At 34.1% G+C, this 13,534-nt stretch overlaps 1 protein-coding gene across 2 annotated transcripts; it reads left to right on the plus strand.

Moving 5' to 3' along the window:
* Nucleotides 1-6,233: 6,233 nt before the first annotated feature.
* Nucleotides 6,234-13,040, plus strand: LOC143073089 (uncharacterized). Of its 2 annotated transcripts, XM_076248359.1 has the most exons (6): nucleotides 6,234-6,500; nucleotides 7,936-8,084; nucleotides 9,344-9,415; nucleotides 10,401-10,596; nucleotides 11,351-11,560; nucleotides 12,154-13,040. In XM_076248359.1, the coding sequence occupies exons 1-6, from the start codon at nucleotides 6,321-6,323 to the stop codon at nucleotides 12,919-12,921; spliced, it is 1,575 nt and encodes a 524-aa protein (XP_076104474.1). In that variant the 5' UTR covers nucleotides 6,234-6,320; the 3' UTR covers nucleotides 12,922-13,040. The 2 variants fall into 2 exon arrangements, with proteins under 2 accessions (XP_076104474.1, XP_076104475.1); XM_076248360.1 differs by lacking the exon at nucleotides 9,344-9,415 and having other exon boundaries at nucleotides 6,236-6,500.
* Nucleotides 13,041-13,534: the final 494 nt, after the last annotated feature.

Consider the following 13,534-nt stretch of genomic DNA (forward strand, 5'->3'; position numbering starts at 1 on the left):
CCGCAAAAAGAAGTTGGGATTGATTTAAGGGGTTATTGTCCTTCATATGTAAGAATAAAGGCACAAAAACTAAAAAAAAAAAAATTCTTGTATCTAGACAATCATCTTTGCTAGTGAAGATGCTAGACAATAACTTGTGTATAAGTGTATGTATCTCTGAAATTGTACAAGGTTCCATACCGCAAAAAGGGGGGGGGGGTGCTAATGTCCCAAACTTCAGGAATTGGGGCCAAAAACAAGATTTTCTGGTTTCAGGACAATAACTTGAGGACATGCCTATAGGTTGCACTTTGTAAATACAGCTGTTTCTCAAAACACGCCTCTTTTGGGGAGGGGGAGTAATTGAATATTCATAGAAAATTGATTTTGTTTACATACTGGTTCCCAGTTATGCTCTCTGTGTTCCATATCGCAGAGACAGAACTTGGGAATGTTACCAGTAAATAAACACTGTGCATATTGTTTACATTGAAATCTGTGGTAACCTTTCATTCGAGGTAGGGGTAGTTAAGAAAATTAGTGTAAGTTTAAACTCTGAGAAGTGCAGGGCATATAAACGTTGAAAATATGCCGCACAGCCCTATATTTTGACCTTTGAAAAAAAATGTGGTGCATATGAACTTTCAATTCTAGGATAAGATTTTTTTCAAAACTTCATAGTAAAAGTGGTACAGTTTTCAATATTTACAGAAATGCAACCTATAGATCTCTGTGAAATTGTACCACAAGGTTCCATTCCACAAAAGTTACAATTCTATAACAAGAAAGGGACAAATAAAACAACATTTTTCTTGTTTCAAGACAACAATCGATTTATAAGTGTGTGGATCGCTGTGAAATTGTACCACAACGTCATTAGGTTCCATACCTCAAAAGAAAGATTTGGGTTTAACCCAAAACCTAGTTAATGCCTCTGGAGTATGGATCTCTTTGAAATTGTACGACAAGGTTCCATAAGAAAAAGGAATATTGACTTTAAATTTGGGAGTTAAAACTTTTTTTATTGGACGTGAACTGTCAGACTAAGATGATTTTAATTATGTCGCATACGAACTCCAGTTTGATAAAATTACTATGACCTCAATACAGTTTTAGGATAGAAGGCTAATCTGCTCTATTATTAACATGTGCTCTTGACTAGTTATGATTATGACTTCTATGGAGGAGATTATGACTTCTATGGAGGAAAAGTGACCATGATCGTGGCTTCCAAGTGTAATGTATTCAAAGGGATGAGTGCAACTTTACAATAAAGAACTTTGAATGTCGTAAAACAACAAAATCACGATTGTGAAGTTCACATAAAGAAAACGGGGAATCTTTTGTCGCCAATTTCTAGATTCAAGACACTTAAATTTATTTGTGATATCCATTATTTTAAGTTCAATGGGGTAATATGAAGAAGAAGATGCTTTATTTCCATAAAATGGGCTCACAAGGAGCATAATATAATATCATAGTAATATAATATTCTTTTACAAATATAATAAACAACACATAGTTACAAACACAAATAAGGAACAACAGTTTTCACATATTAGTATATATATAAAACCTTCGTCTCAGGCACACCTCTGGAAAGTAACAAAAAAGAATACTGTGAGTAGGCTAATATCTAGCTGAACTGCAAAAGGCACCAAGGGACGGTGCTATATGGCATGGTGGGTGATCAAAATAGGTCACAAAATCTTAGACTTGTTTAGTGAAAGGACAATCGTTCTTGCATGCATTGTATTTTAGCTCATTGAATTGTTTCTCAATTGAGTAACTAAATTGTGGTCCAGAAAGGTTAACAGATCCTGCTCCACATGTGGTACCTGTGGTGATGCTCATGTAAATACAAACCTGATCATATGTTCAGTAGGTCACATTCTGTCTGGAAAGAGGACGGATTGTAATAGCGACCATTGGAAAATATCCGTCATCTGTGAAACAGATATTCCATAACGGCCACTCAACTTGTGATGGCGTCCGTAACATTAACGAAGGGATACATAAAAATTCAACACATCTCAAGTTCGATTGGAAAGAAGCATTCAGCAATAGAAAATAACAGCAATGAATTCTTCGCCTACAGCTTTGTTGAATTAACATATTTTATTTGTTCAAGTACAAATTGGATAAGACACAAGTCAAACAGACTATATGGAATTTACTGACCCCATATATACCGTATTACGTCACTAGCACACTATGTAACGAATTTATCTTACCGACTATCTTAACGTGTGAAATTAAGACTAGTGATTCTCAAAACGAGCAAGTCTTCAATACTGTTAGCGCTAAGAAAATACTTTCATTGATCCTGCAAAAACATATACCAACAATAACGACTTGTAAGGTTTAAATGTGTTTTATGAATTTGTTACAATCTTAATCATCAATTTCTTCGTCTGTTGGAACTTTTAAGATTTTTTCTCAGTACCGTTTTTTTTTTACAAAGGGACATAACACCATTACTAACCGTGTATGAAATAAGCCCCGCCCCCTTCTTACCTAATAAGGAATATAAAGGGACGTAACTCCACTACTAACCGTGTATGAGATAAGCCCCGCCTCCCTACTAACCTAATATCAAATATACACGGTTTGCACGCGGACGCTTTTAACCAATCATATTCCTGGAAATGTATAGGAGGTAAGATAAAGAATGGTATAGTATTTAGTATATAAATATGGATAAAAAAGGCGGAGAATTGCAGTAAAAAAATAATAATACAGAAAAAAAATAAAAATAAAATTAAAAATATAAAAAAAAGGACAGAAAAAAGTGGAAGATAGTTACTTAGATGATGATGATGTGTGTGCGATCATGGTTTATCTAGACAATTTGAAATCTTTCCTAACTTTTAATAAACTCGAAGACATTTTTGAAAATGGTTTGGTTTTGCTCTAGAGAAAGAAGACAACTACCCGAGGTTAGTAGTTCTATGTTAATTTTACAATCATTTTGAAGCCAGTGAAGACTTTCAAACATTTGATTTCGTATGTCTGAATATAATATACATCTAAAAAAGAAATGATAGGAATCTTCACGATTAACACCACAGATGCCATTGTGATGTGTACGCTTCAAAACGACTAGAAAGTGAAATACATGTATACATGTTTTAACTTTTACCTTCACACACCGTAATACAGTAACAGACATTTTCCCGTTACTTCTAGCCGAAACGAGTAAAACATCACCTATTTGAAACCATACCTCCAATTATATTGATCTCAAAGGGTGACTTGGGTATACAACTATGATAATCTCTTAACTCTCGAACCCTTTCTTTAGTGGAGGGCCTTGGTATCCGAGCGGTACCATTAGTTGAACCACTGACAGTATGTATCACTAGCCAATGACTGGGGTTGTGTGAACTAATCTCGCACGTGGCAGGTGTGCTGGACTCCAATCTAATATTGACTACGTTTATAAAAAAGAAGATGTGGTATGATTGCCAATGAGACAACTATCCACAAAAGACTAAAATGACACAGACATTAACAATTATAGGTCACCGTACGGCCTTCAACAATGAGCAAAGCCCATACCGCATAGTAAGCTATAAAAGGCCCCGATAAGACAATGTAAAGCAATTCAAACGAGAAAACTAACGGCCTTATTTATGTAAAAAAAATGAGCGAAAAACAAATATGTAACACATAATCAAACGACAACCACTGAATTACAGGCTCCTGACTTGGGACAGACACATACATAAATAATGTGGCGGGGTTAAACATGTTAGCGGGATCCCAACCCTCACCCTAACCTGGGATAGTGGTATAACAATACAACAAAAGAACGAACTATAAAAATTAGTTGAAAAAGGCTTAACTCATCAGATGGACAAAAATACAAGTGGACGTGGCCAGGTACTTATACATCCCGACACAAAAAGACACACTGAACAGATCTGAGAGTACTCGCAGTTATCTGACAGCTAGTTCAAAGCCATTAACAACTGATAAAAAAAATCATGCATCTAAGACTAAACTATCAATCTGTACACATCCAACATCCAATTGATTTAGTGTAAAGACGTCATAAACAGCCAGATAAAAACATGACCTTGTGCAATGCCAAGTTACAGGTATCGACAGATTGTGAATCCATGAATATGTATATGCATATAACATACTATTAATATTTAGTTAGCTTTCAATTTACTGATAACAAAATCAATATTTATACCAATAAAAACAATATTCAATAATCTTATTACAGTGTTGAATAGGTAACCTTTTAGAATAAGTTTAACAACATTTCCGTAAAAATGAGGATGTGCTATCCCGTTTGAAATAAGTTTTCTACAGGTACAACCAAACTTCAAAACCAAATCTTTATATCTATGGAAAAATTTAGTAAAGGTTTTAAGTAATTTATGGTAACGATATCCCTGGTTTAATAATTTACCAGTAATACATAGGTTGCGTTCGTTAAAATCAGAAACGTCACAACAGACACGCCGGGGCATAGCGAACAAGTTGTGAAATATAAACACCGTAAGATGGTGCCAAAGGAACATCACCATCTAAAAATGGAAAATTAACAATAGGGAACGAGAAGTCGTCTCTTTTGTCGTAAATTTTAGTGTGGAGATTCCCGTTTAAAACCGAAATATCTAAATCCAGGAAAGGACAGTTATAACCGAATAAATTTGATTTATTTAAAGTAAGTTCCTTGTGGTAAATTTCCGCAGTATATTGAGAAAATTCTTGATTATTTAACGAAAAAATATCATCAAGGTAACGGTAAGTGATGATGAATTTATCAATTAAATGCAATTTCGACGGGTCTTTATTGAGTTTAGTCTTGAACTGTGGTTCGTAACAGTACAAAAACAAGTCTGCTATTAAAGGGGCACACTTAGTGCCCATGGGGATACCTACCACCTGTCGATAAACTTTGTTGCCGAAACGTACATAAATATTTTCAAGGAGAAAATTAATAGCTTCAATCATCTCATCACACCTCCTGTAAGTACATGTATATCTATCATATTTATATTTCTCATTAGAGAAGAAGGCTTTAAATGAGTTGCAGCAAATATATCTACATCTACATTCAGCTTTACCAAACGATCATTTAATTAAATAGGAAAACTTGTGTTTAATAAGATAGTGTGGAAGTGTAGTGTAAAGAGTAGAAAAATCAAAACTATTAACAGAATCAAATGGACCATCAAAAGCACGTAATTTATCTAGAACATCCAAAGAATTGTTTACACTCCAAAAATGGTTTATATCACGTTTGTCAGCTTTTCTGCTGAATGTCGGTAGTTCTCTGCGGGAACACCGACTTCTTTCACCAATAAAAACTGACCACTACGAAATAGCAAATCAGTGCTCTTAGTGGTGTTAAACACCAATCAACCAATATAAAGTAAGACATTCGTTTGGCTGTGCGGGGATATAAAAATACAGTCATATCCGGTCGGAACTAAATCCGATGCAGGATTGTAGTGAGAGTGTAATTCTCTCTGCACGTTTACGAACTGATTACTGGTTATCAAACGAACCATTGTTTCTTGTGCCCTTCTTTCTGGTCATCCTACCTTACAGAATCTACATATCCTATTCAAGTTAAAATAGTTGATTCGTTCTCGTCCTGAATATGCATATAATGCTTGACACTTGACATTTAGCATATTAAATAGTTTTGTTATTGGATCACAAACAGAATTATTTATAATGAATCCGATTAATTTCCACTTAAATAAATTTGATATATTTAGGTTTGAGAATTCATCTAGAAGAGTGATTTGGACGCACGGAATTGTTAAGATGTTATTTTCATTTTTTATCGCCCTGATCATTCTATTCTAAAAAATATGTCGGAGGATAAAGAAAACTTATCGAGAAAAGTGCGAATTTAGTTCTGTGAGAAATATTACATTCGAAAATGTATTTGTGTACGAGGGGGACTAGGAATTGATCTTAGGAAATTTAAGAACGGTTTCATCTGTAGCAAACTAGTAGCGACTATCTAAGGTTGGGATAGCAACAATAAGTTTTTGAAATCTTAATTTATTTTCACTGAGAATAACTTAACAATTTTTGTAAGGACCTTGAACAACAAATATCATGCGCAAATGTAATTAAAATGCTATATATGTTTGAGAGAAAAATCTAAAAAAAAAACTACAGTACTGTCGACTTGGAAATGAATTAAAAATACTTTGTTATTAGGTTAGTATAAATGCCGTAGGCTTTTTTCGGGTCACCAATGGCTCCCAAAATTACTTGTTTAAACTCTACTCACTCCGTTACACGCACACCTTTCAGTTTTGTGGGACCGATATTTGACGTTTGACTTACGGACGAACAGAATGAATATTTCTGGGTATGACAATTTACAAGATGAATCGCCTCATGAACACCGACACAAAAGGAAGGACAGTACAAGAGAGCTGAATGGAAGTTATATTCTTGCTTGTAGAGGAGAAGAAAGTTTGGAAACCAGTGGATTTGATCCTAATTCTCCTGTATCCTCTAAGGGGAGACCAAAGGTATGTGTATCACTTACAACAAAAGCTATTATAACTGATAGAAGGCAGGCACTTTATGTATCTATTTTGTCATAATTTTTACGTTCAACGTCAAAAACTTATAAACCATAAACATCAATGGACTTTTTTTTACAAATAAGTTCTTATTTAATAATTTAATATCGAGTTATGATTTTAAGGATCGATAAAAAAAATCAATACCATAAAATACATCTTTAGTGGCCAACACGTGGTCTTCAACATTAAACAAGTGTTTTTTACCACGCCATGCTAAGCAAAAAAATTCAGAATCTGTAAATATGTTCAAGAGAGACCTTTCAGTGTTGACGACCCTACGCATTTTTTCTCTCGCTCGGAACCAGGTACGTTATAATTTTGAATCTGATTAATTTCCGGGAAGAATAATCGAAACTATTTGTTAATAAATTTAATTGATACTACACCTGTACACTGGTCTGCTCGCAGCTAGAATACTATATGTTTTTGTCAGATGAAATGTTGTCCAGCGGACAGTTTCTTCTATAAATAGGATATTATAATTCTAACTCATTGTGTCGGTCTAATACAAAATGAGTATTCATATTCATGTCGCATTTAAATGCCATGATTTCGTCCTGGTATGTTTGTAATATCTGTCACTGGACGTTTAGCACCAATCTATCATCATTATATCCCATACAAAGTAATTAGCAAGAAAAAGTTCAAAAACTGATATGCCTGTAATATTTGCCGTTGGACGGAACCCAAATAGCAAGTAATCAGCCAATCAACCAAATATGACCGAATTTCGACATATAATGAATAGAATACAGGAAGATGACGAGACAAATTATAAAAATTGAATGGCATGCAAAAAAAGACATCTAGATGTCATCATGCGGTCTTCAACGAAAGACGGGTGCCTTTTTCTACTTTTATAAGTTTTCCAGTTTTTCAAAAGTTGTTTAAAAGTATTTCATTTTTTTTTATGTCACATTGTGTATAACCAAAAGTTCAAGTGTTCTCCCCTTTAATGTCCCGAAAACGCCCTATGACTGCATGCTTGACAGGCAATACTTCATCGGTTTGAAATGTTTTCCATTTTTGAATCAAGTCAGTTTTGCATTGACTTCTACTTTACTTCCATGGTTCATGCTGAGTTTTTATGAAACCAATTGTTCAGTTGTTATAAGGTCAGCTATTGTAGGATTTAAATGTTCGTCTAATATGGTTTCCTGATCGTGACATTTTGTGCATGCTTCGACGAAAAAGCTTTCTTAAATATGATATTTTAAGGAAGCCCTCAATGGAATAGAAACACTTCACTTTATACGGAATAAAGGGTATTGTATATTTTTTGCCAGCAGGAAAATATATTATAACATTGTTTATAACAAATTTTTTAGAAGAATTTATATAAGAAGATAACAAGTGAAGATCTTTATATTTCATTTAGGTTCATAAAGATTTGACAGTGTACAGCAGTGTCGCTTTGGACGAGTCTGATTATACTAATGACACCACAGAAGAAGTCAAACCAAAACGATCTAGAATTATACACGATAGTATTGCTGATAAATCTCTACCCAACCCTCATAATACTACGTAAGTCAATATAACAATACTATCCCAATGGTTTTGTTAGTCCATATAAAAGTATACAGTCGTTATCCAGTCAGTTTTACACTGGTTTTCCTGCTGCCTATTTGAAATGTGGCTGGGTCCAGGTGATTGTGTTCACTCTAGATCTGATGTCTTCTAATGATCAACACTCCAATACAGACTACAGATTCCGGTAGTTTGTTCCATTCTCTAGTTGTTCTTTGGGGTTGTCTAAAGTGATTTCCTCTGCTCCTACTGTCACTTACAGATGTTTGACTGGATTAATGGCAGTCAACTGGTGTTGGGTAAAATCACACAACACAATAGTCTTGTCTTTGACTTTTTTTTATACTGCGATCAGTCAACTATTGTACAAATATAAACAGGTATACTAATATTGCAAATTTGGTGTTATTTGTACAAGTGGAGATAAAGTCTCTGGTTTCCCCGCTTCCAAATTGGGTAAGAGGTATAAACGGATAAATTTTATTTGAGTAACAGTTCAATTTGGGGTCCTTTTAATGAATGGTCCGCGTTTAAACTGAATCGATTTTTTTGAAAAATCAAGTGTGAATTTCAGAATGAAAACAATATATGACTATTTTCGGAAATATTAAATGCATTTGTACTTAATACTCGGAAAAATGAGAAAAGCTCGGCGATTTACTTGGGGTGACAATGTACCTAAACAGGCAGATAGAGGGTTTAGTGGAATCCTTTCCGATTTTGAGCTTTGCATTTATACGAAAATGACAAATCCAGAAAAGGCTTATATGAAAGAATGTGGAACACAAAACAGGAATATGTAAAACGCAAGGCAAAAACAATTTCGCTTTAACCTGTTTTCGTCTCATTGTTAACGTCGTTCTGCTCTATTGAATAGCAAGATGTAGAGCCAAAAAAAAAAAAAAAAAAAAACGCAACATATACGACCACCATAGTTTGGGCTTTGATGTTCAAATGTTTATGCATTTGCTTCTTAAATTTTGTCTTTTGAGCTTTTCTTGTGACGGATACAAAAAAATAATCCATAAATACTAAAATAGGAGGAAGCATACATTTATTTTAACTAATTTAAAAAAAAATGTTAGTAGATTGATAAATTGCGAAAAAAATTACATTTTGTACAACAATGATTGAATTAGTTTTACATCATTTATAAATTCACAATACGTTATAATAGGGTTCCGTTTCTTACTCCTTGGTTATTGAACGAAACTAAAGTGTCGTATAGTTAACGTGTTGTCCCATCTGTCTAACAGGTCTGACGATACTAGACTTCTCTGTGACAGTATAGCTGATCTAACCACACTCCCCAATCCTGAAAGTGATAGGTATGTTAAAATCGTCTGTAGTAAAGAACCCATATAATTTTTCATTTTATGGTCGAGCCATTTTATATTAGAAAATCCTCCATTCTTTGTATGTCAGTTTTTGTCTCGCGCCTGACGGCGAAACATATGAGCTGCTTTTTATGCGACGACAGTATCGGCGTCGGCGTCAACACCAGTTTGACAAGAGCTACTTGTGATATATCAATGATAGATTCAATAAAGTTGCATTACTATCGGTACATATCAGTTTTGCAATTATTTCGAAGCCCTGGTCCCTAGTTCATGGTCCAGTGATTTTGAATTAATTAGCAATTTGCAATGTTAAGTTCTATGCTTAATTAAGTCATTTTGATATGAACTTCTTGTGATAGATCAATGATATTTTCTATAAAGTTCCATTACTTTAACTGCATTTCAGTTTGTCGACTATTTCAAGGCCCGTACCTCTTAGGATATTGTCCAGTGACTTAAATTAATGGGCAAAGTTTCAATGCTAAGTTATGTGCTTATGTAAGTTTGATTGGAACTACTTATAATAAAAATGACATTTTAGAAAGTTGCATTATTATCACTTCATTGCAGTATGTCACCACATTTAGACCCTGCTCCCTATGACATGGTCCAGCAACTTTGAATAAAATAGCAGTGTTGCTGCCGACAGGAGAGACATATATCTGTGTCAACAAATTATATCAGTTTAATATGTAATAATAATAATAAAAACACTTTTACCCAGCCTTTATTTCCTCTTCTTTCTTTTTTGTTTTAATATTTATTTCACAATATTGGTACTATGAAGTGGTTTGAAAGGAAATTCCACTTCAATCCAAGAAAGAGTAAGATTGTATATGAAAGAAAGTTTCATAGATGGCCGCGAATCTGTGAAGCATGGGGCAAATCTCATCTTTATTTTTACCTTTAATGGAATGCAGTTTTATACTGACCTCTATTTGATTTTTAAGCTGTTATATATCTTCTTTTACAGTGATGCACCTCATTGTAGAATCTGTCATGAAGGAGACGAAGAGGAGGATCTCCTATCGCCATGTTTCTGTTCGGGATCTGTCGGAGCTTTACATATGTCATGTCTTGAAAAGTGGTTAGGAGCATCCGATAAAACAAGATGTGAAATTTGTGGATTCCAATTTTCAATTTCGAAAAACCCCAAACCAGTGACATGGGTAAGAGTTGTTTTCCCTCATATGTGTAATTGTATTTACTCATATATTATATCAAATACGCTTTATGTAAAAAGTCATTCCTTATATGTCATTTTGAACTTAGCGGATGCATGAATACTGCAAAATTGGAGAAAAAAACAACTTCTAGGGACAGTTTTTTTAATTTCCCCATTCATTTTGTTTTAAATTAAATTTATGTTTTAAGTGAATACAAAATGCTAGCATAACTAAGAAGCAAGTTAAAATAGGGGAAGATGAAGGGCGTAGTTTTATATATGTATGACAGAACCGTGGTTCATCGCGTTCCACCGCCTTCCACTAAAAATCTGATATGCAAAGTCGGAGAATTTTAACAATTTGGCTAACGTTATGTTTATATAAGTTGGCTATAGAAAATGGGAATTCTCTTGCTGTCTTTCAGAGTACTCAAATAGAGAAAAAAGAGAAATAGAGGATAATTAATACAAATGTATTGGGAGGAGGTTAAAAATCAAAGTTTAAAATCATTTAATAGCACATTTTCAGAATTATTTTCAGAATTCTGAGTGTTTTAGTAAAAATAAGAAAAGTTATAATTGCAAATGACACAACTCTCCACCAGAGACCAAATGACGTAGAAATTTAGTTTGATATCCTTGGTGTCAGATAATTATCTAGTTTAAAAGATATCGTCATTTTGTTTTAACTAATGAGTGTTTGGTGTTTTGTTTTAAATCCTAGCAAATGACTTATTTCTGACATTTTTATCTTTCAGTTCCTTAAAAACAAGTCATTAGGAAGAGAAAGGAGATATTTAATTGCAGATATTGGTTGTGCCATTTGGTTCACCCCATTTACAATCGGTTCTTTCACTGGGTGCATGATTGGTGCCAGCTACTTTACATCTGTTGACAAAGACTGGCAGGCAACAACCCTAATTCTTCTAGCTATGATCAACCTTCTGATTTTCTCTTTGTGGTGTGGGGTTTGTATTTATTATCTATTTTCTCAATAATCTGTTAATTACCGTATAAAACAAAGGTTTTTTAGTATTGCATGCATTAACTGGACAATGAGTAAATGTGACGGCGAGGAATATTTATAGTGCCAAATCAGAGAATGGATAACTCGAAAGTTATGAGAGGTATAAAGTAAGACAAGGGAGATGGAGAAATGCGTAAGAAGGAAGTATAAAGTAAGACAAGGGAGATGGAGAAATGCGTAAGAAGGAAGTATAAATGTTATAGTGATCTTAATTGTTTACCATCAAAAAGATTCCAGTTTTCAAATCTTAAAATAGAACCGTTTCTGACTGATAAAACTCCCTAAAGTAAATGCCTGCATATTCAACTGAAAACAGGAAAAGAAACAATCATTAGAACTTCTTTTTGCTTTTAAATTCATCAGACCTTTATAGATAAAAACATACGGTGTTTTGTTTGTTTAAAAGCACAAAGACGTTCTAATGAACGTTGGTATGTTTCTTGTCCTGTTTTCAGTCGACAATTCAGTGTGAATTTGAAGCAGAACCATGCAACTAAAGTTTCTCTATAGTCTGTTTGCATTTTTTTTTTTCAGTTTACAATCAGGCGAAACTATATTTTGTGCTCAACATGGCGAGAAAATTTTCAAGAGATAAAAATCAAATATAATCCACCCGACAAAAATAATAACAAACAAACTGTCAGCCGAGGAAGTTCTGTCACTGACCGAATGCTTCTGGAAAACAGCTTTAAAACAGTGCATGGGGAAAAGACTTCTCCAGAGTTTCCAGCAAAGCCAATTATCAGAAAAATAACATACGAGACTTCTCCCAAACACAGAAAACAACATTGTCACATTGAACTAGAAGATGATTCGACTCTGCAACCAGGAACGCCATATCCAAAGCGGAAACAGAGTTCAAAAATGAAAAGGGGCTGTATTGATAAAACAATGACGGAAACTATTCCATCAAATGAGTTAACATTTTTAGAGGGTAACAAAGTTCGAAAGATTAGAAACAAACGTGTTGATCGTCTTCAAAATAATTCAACTTCTACTCCAGCCAAGTCGAATTCAGGAATGCATAATATCTTTGATGAAAATCACTGTTCAGCTACACCTATACAACTTGTGCCTTATCAAAACATACAATCAGATATAATATATGCTAATCCTGCTGCTGTAGATCATCCAGGCATGTTTGTGGAAACTCCTTTTGCGATCGTGCATGCAAACGTTGCAACTCAAAGTGTTGCAAGACAAGGACTTATTTTCCAAGCTCCTCAAAAAGCACGAAGGTGTGAAGATGCTTTGGTGATGCCACCCGATGATATGGAAAATGGAATACACGACGTTAGCTAGAAATTCATAGTGCTGATTATTGTGTAAATATTGTTATATTTTATTTGCCACTGAAAATCAATCATTATCTGTCAATTATCACTGCTTTGTTTCAAAATATACAGAACTGCATTTAAAAATTTGTTTTTCGTTATATGGACTATAAATGTTCCTATTTTAAGTTTACTACTTAGAATAACACGGTGTCACTATTATGTCTCTGTTTTCCTATAGACATTTTTATCTGTAAAGAAACAATAAACAATATACACCAAATAGATTTAAAGGTGCGGTTTTTGTATCGCCTACCGTGGACTGCATTCCGGTGGCGACGACAGCCTGTACTATCTGTTATATAAAATACCCCTTACGTTTCATTCCGTTGTATACAATTCAGGTGCGTTATGTTTCAAGCTGTCCATCTGTCTTTTGTCCGTTATCTTTGACCTCATATCCATGGTGCAGCGACTTCTCGAAATTTTATAGGTTTTTGTCATGTGAATTTCTCACTTATAATGAGTCATATTATATAATATTTGGTATATTGGATTCTTGCAAGGATCAAATCTCCCCCAGACATGGTTTACTTGATCTTCATCTCATTTTATGGAATCGTAATCAAGGTTAAAATACG

This window comes from Mytilus galloprovincialis, chromosome 4 (assembly GCF_965363235.1).
Source record: "Mytilus galloprovincialis chromosome 4, xbMytGall1.hap1.1, whole genome shotgun sequence".
In the NCBI taxonomy this organism is placed as follows: Eukaryota; Metazoa; Mollusca; class Bivalvia; order Mytilida; family Mytilidae; genus Mytilus; species Mytilus galloprovincialis.

Excerpts from the sequence above, each read along its gene's own strand:
- LOC143073089 (XM_076248359.1), top strand. The coding sequence starts at position 6,321 with ATGAATATTTCTGGGTATGACAATTTACAAGATGAATCGCCTCATGAA. Across the intron at positions 9,416-10,400 it reads CCCAATCCTGAAAGTGATAG|TGATGCACCTCATTGTAGAA; the intron begins GTATGTTAAAAT and ends CTTCTTTTACAG. Across the intron at positions 10,597-11,350 it reads ACCCCAAACCAGTGACATGG|TTCCTTAAAAACAAGTCATT; the intron begins GTAAGAGTTGTT and ends TTTATCTTTCAG.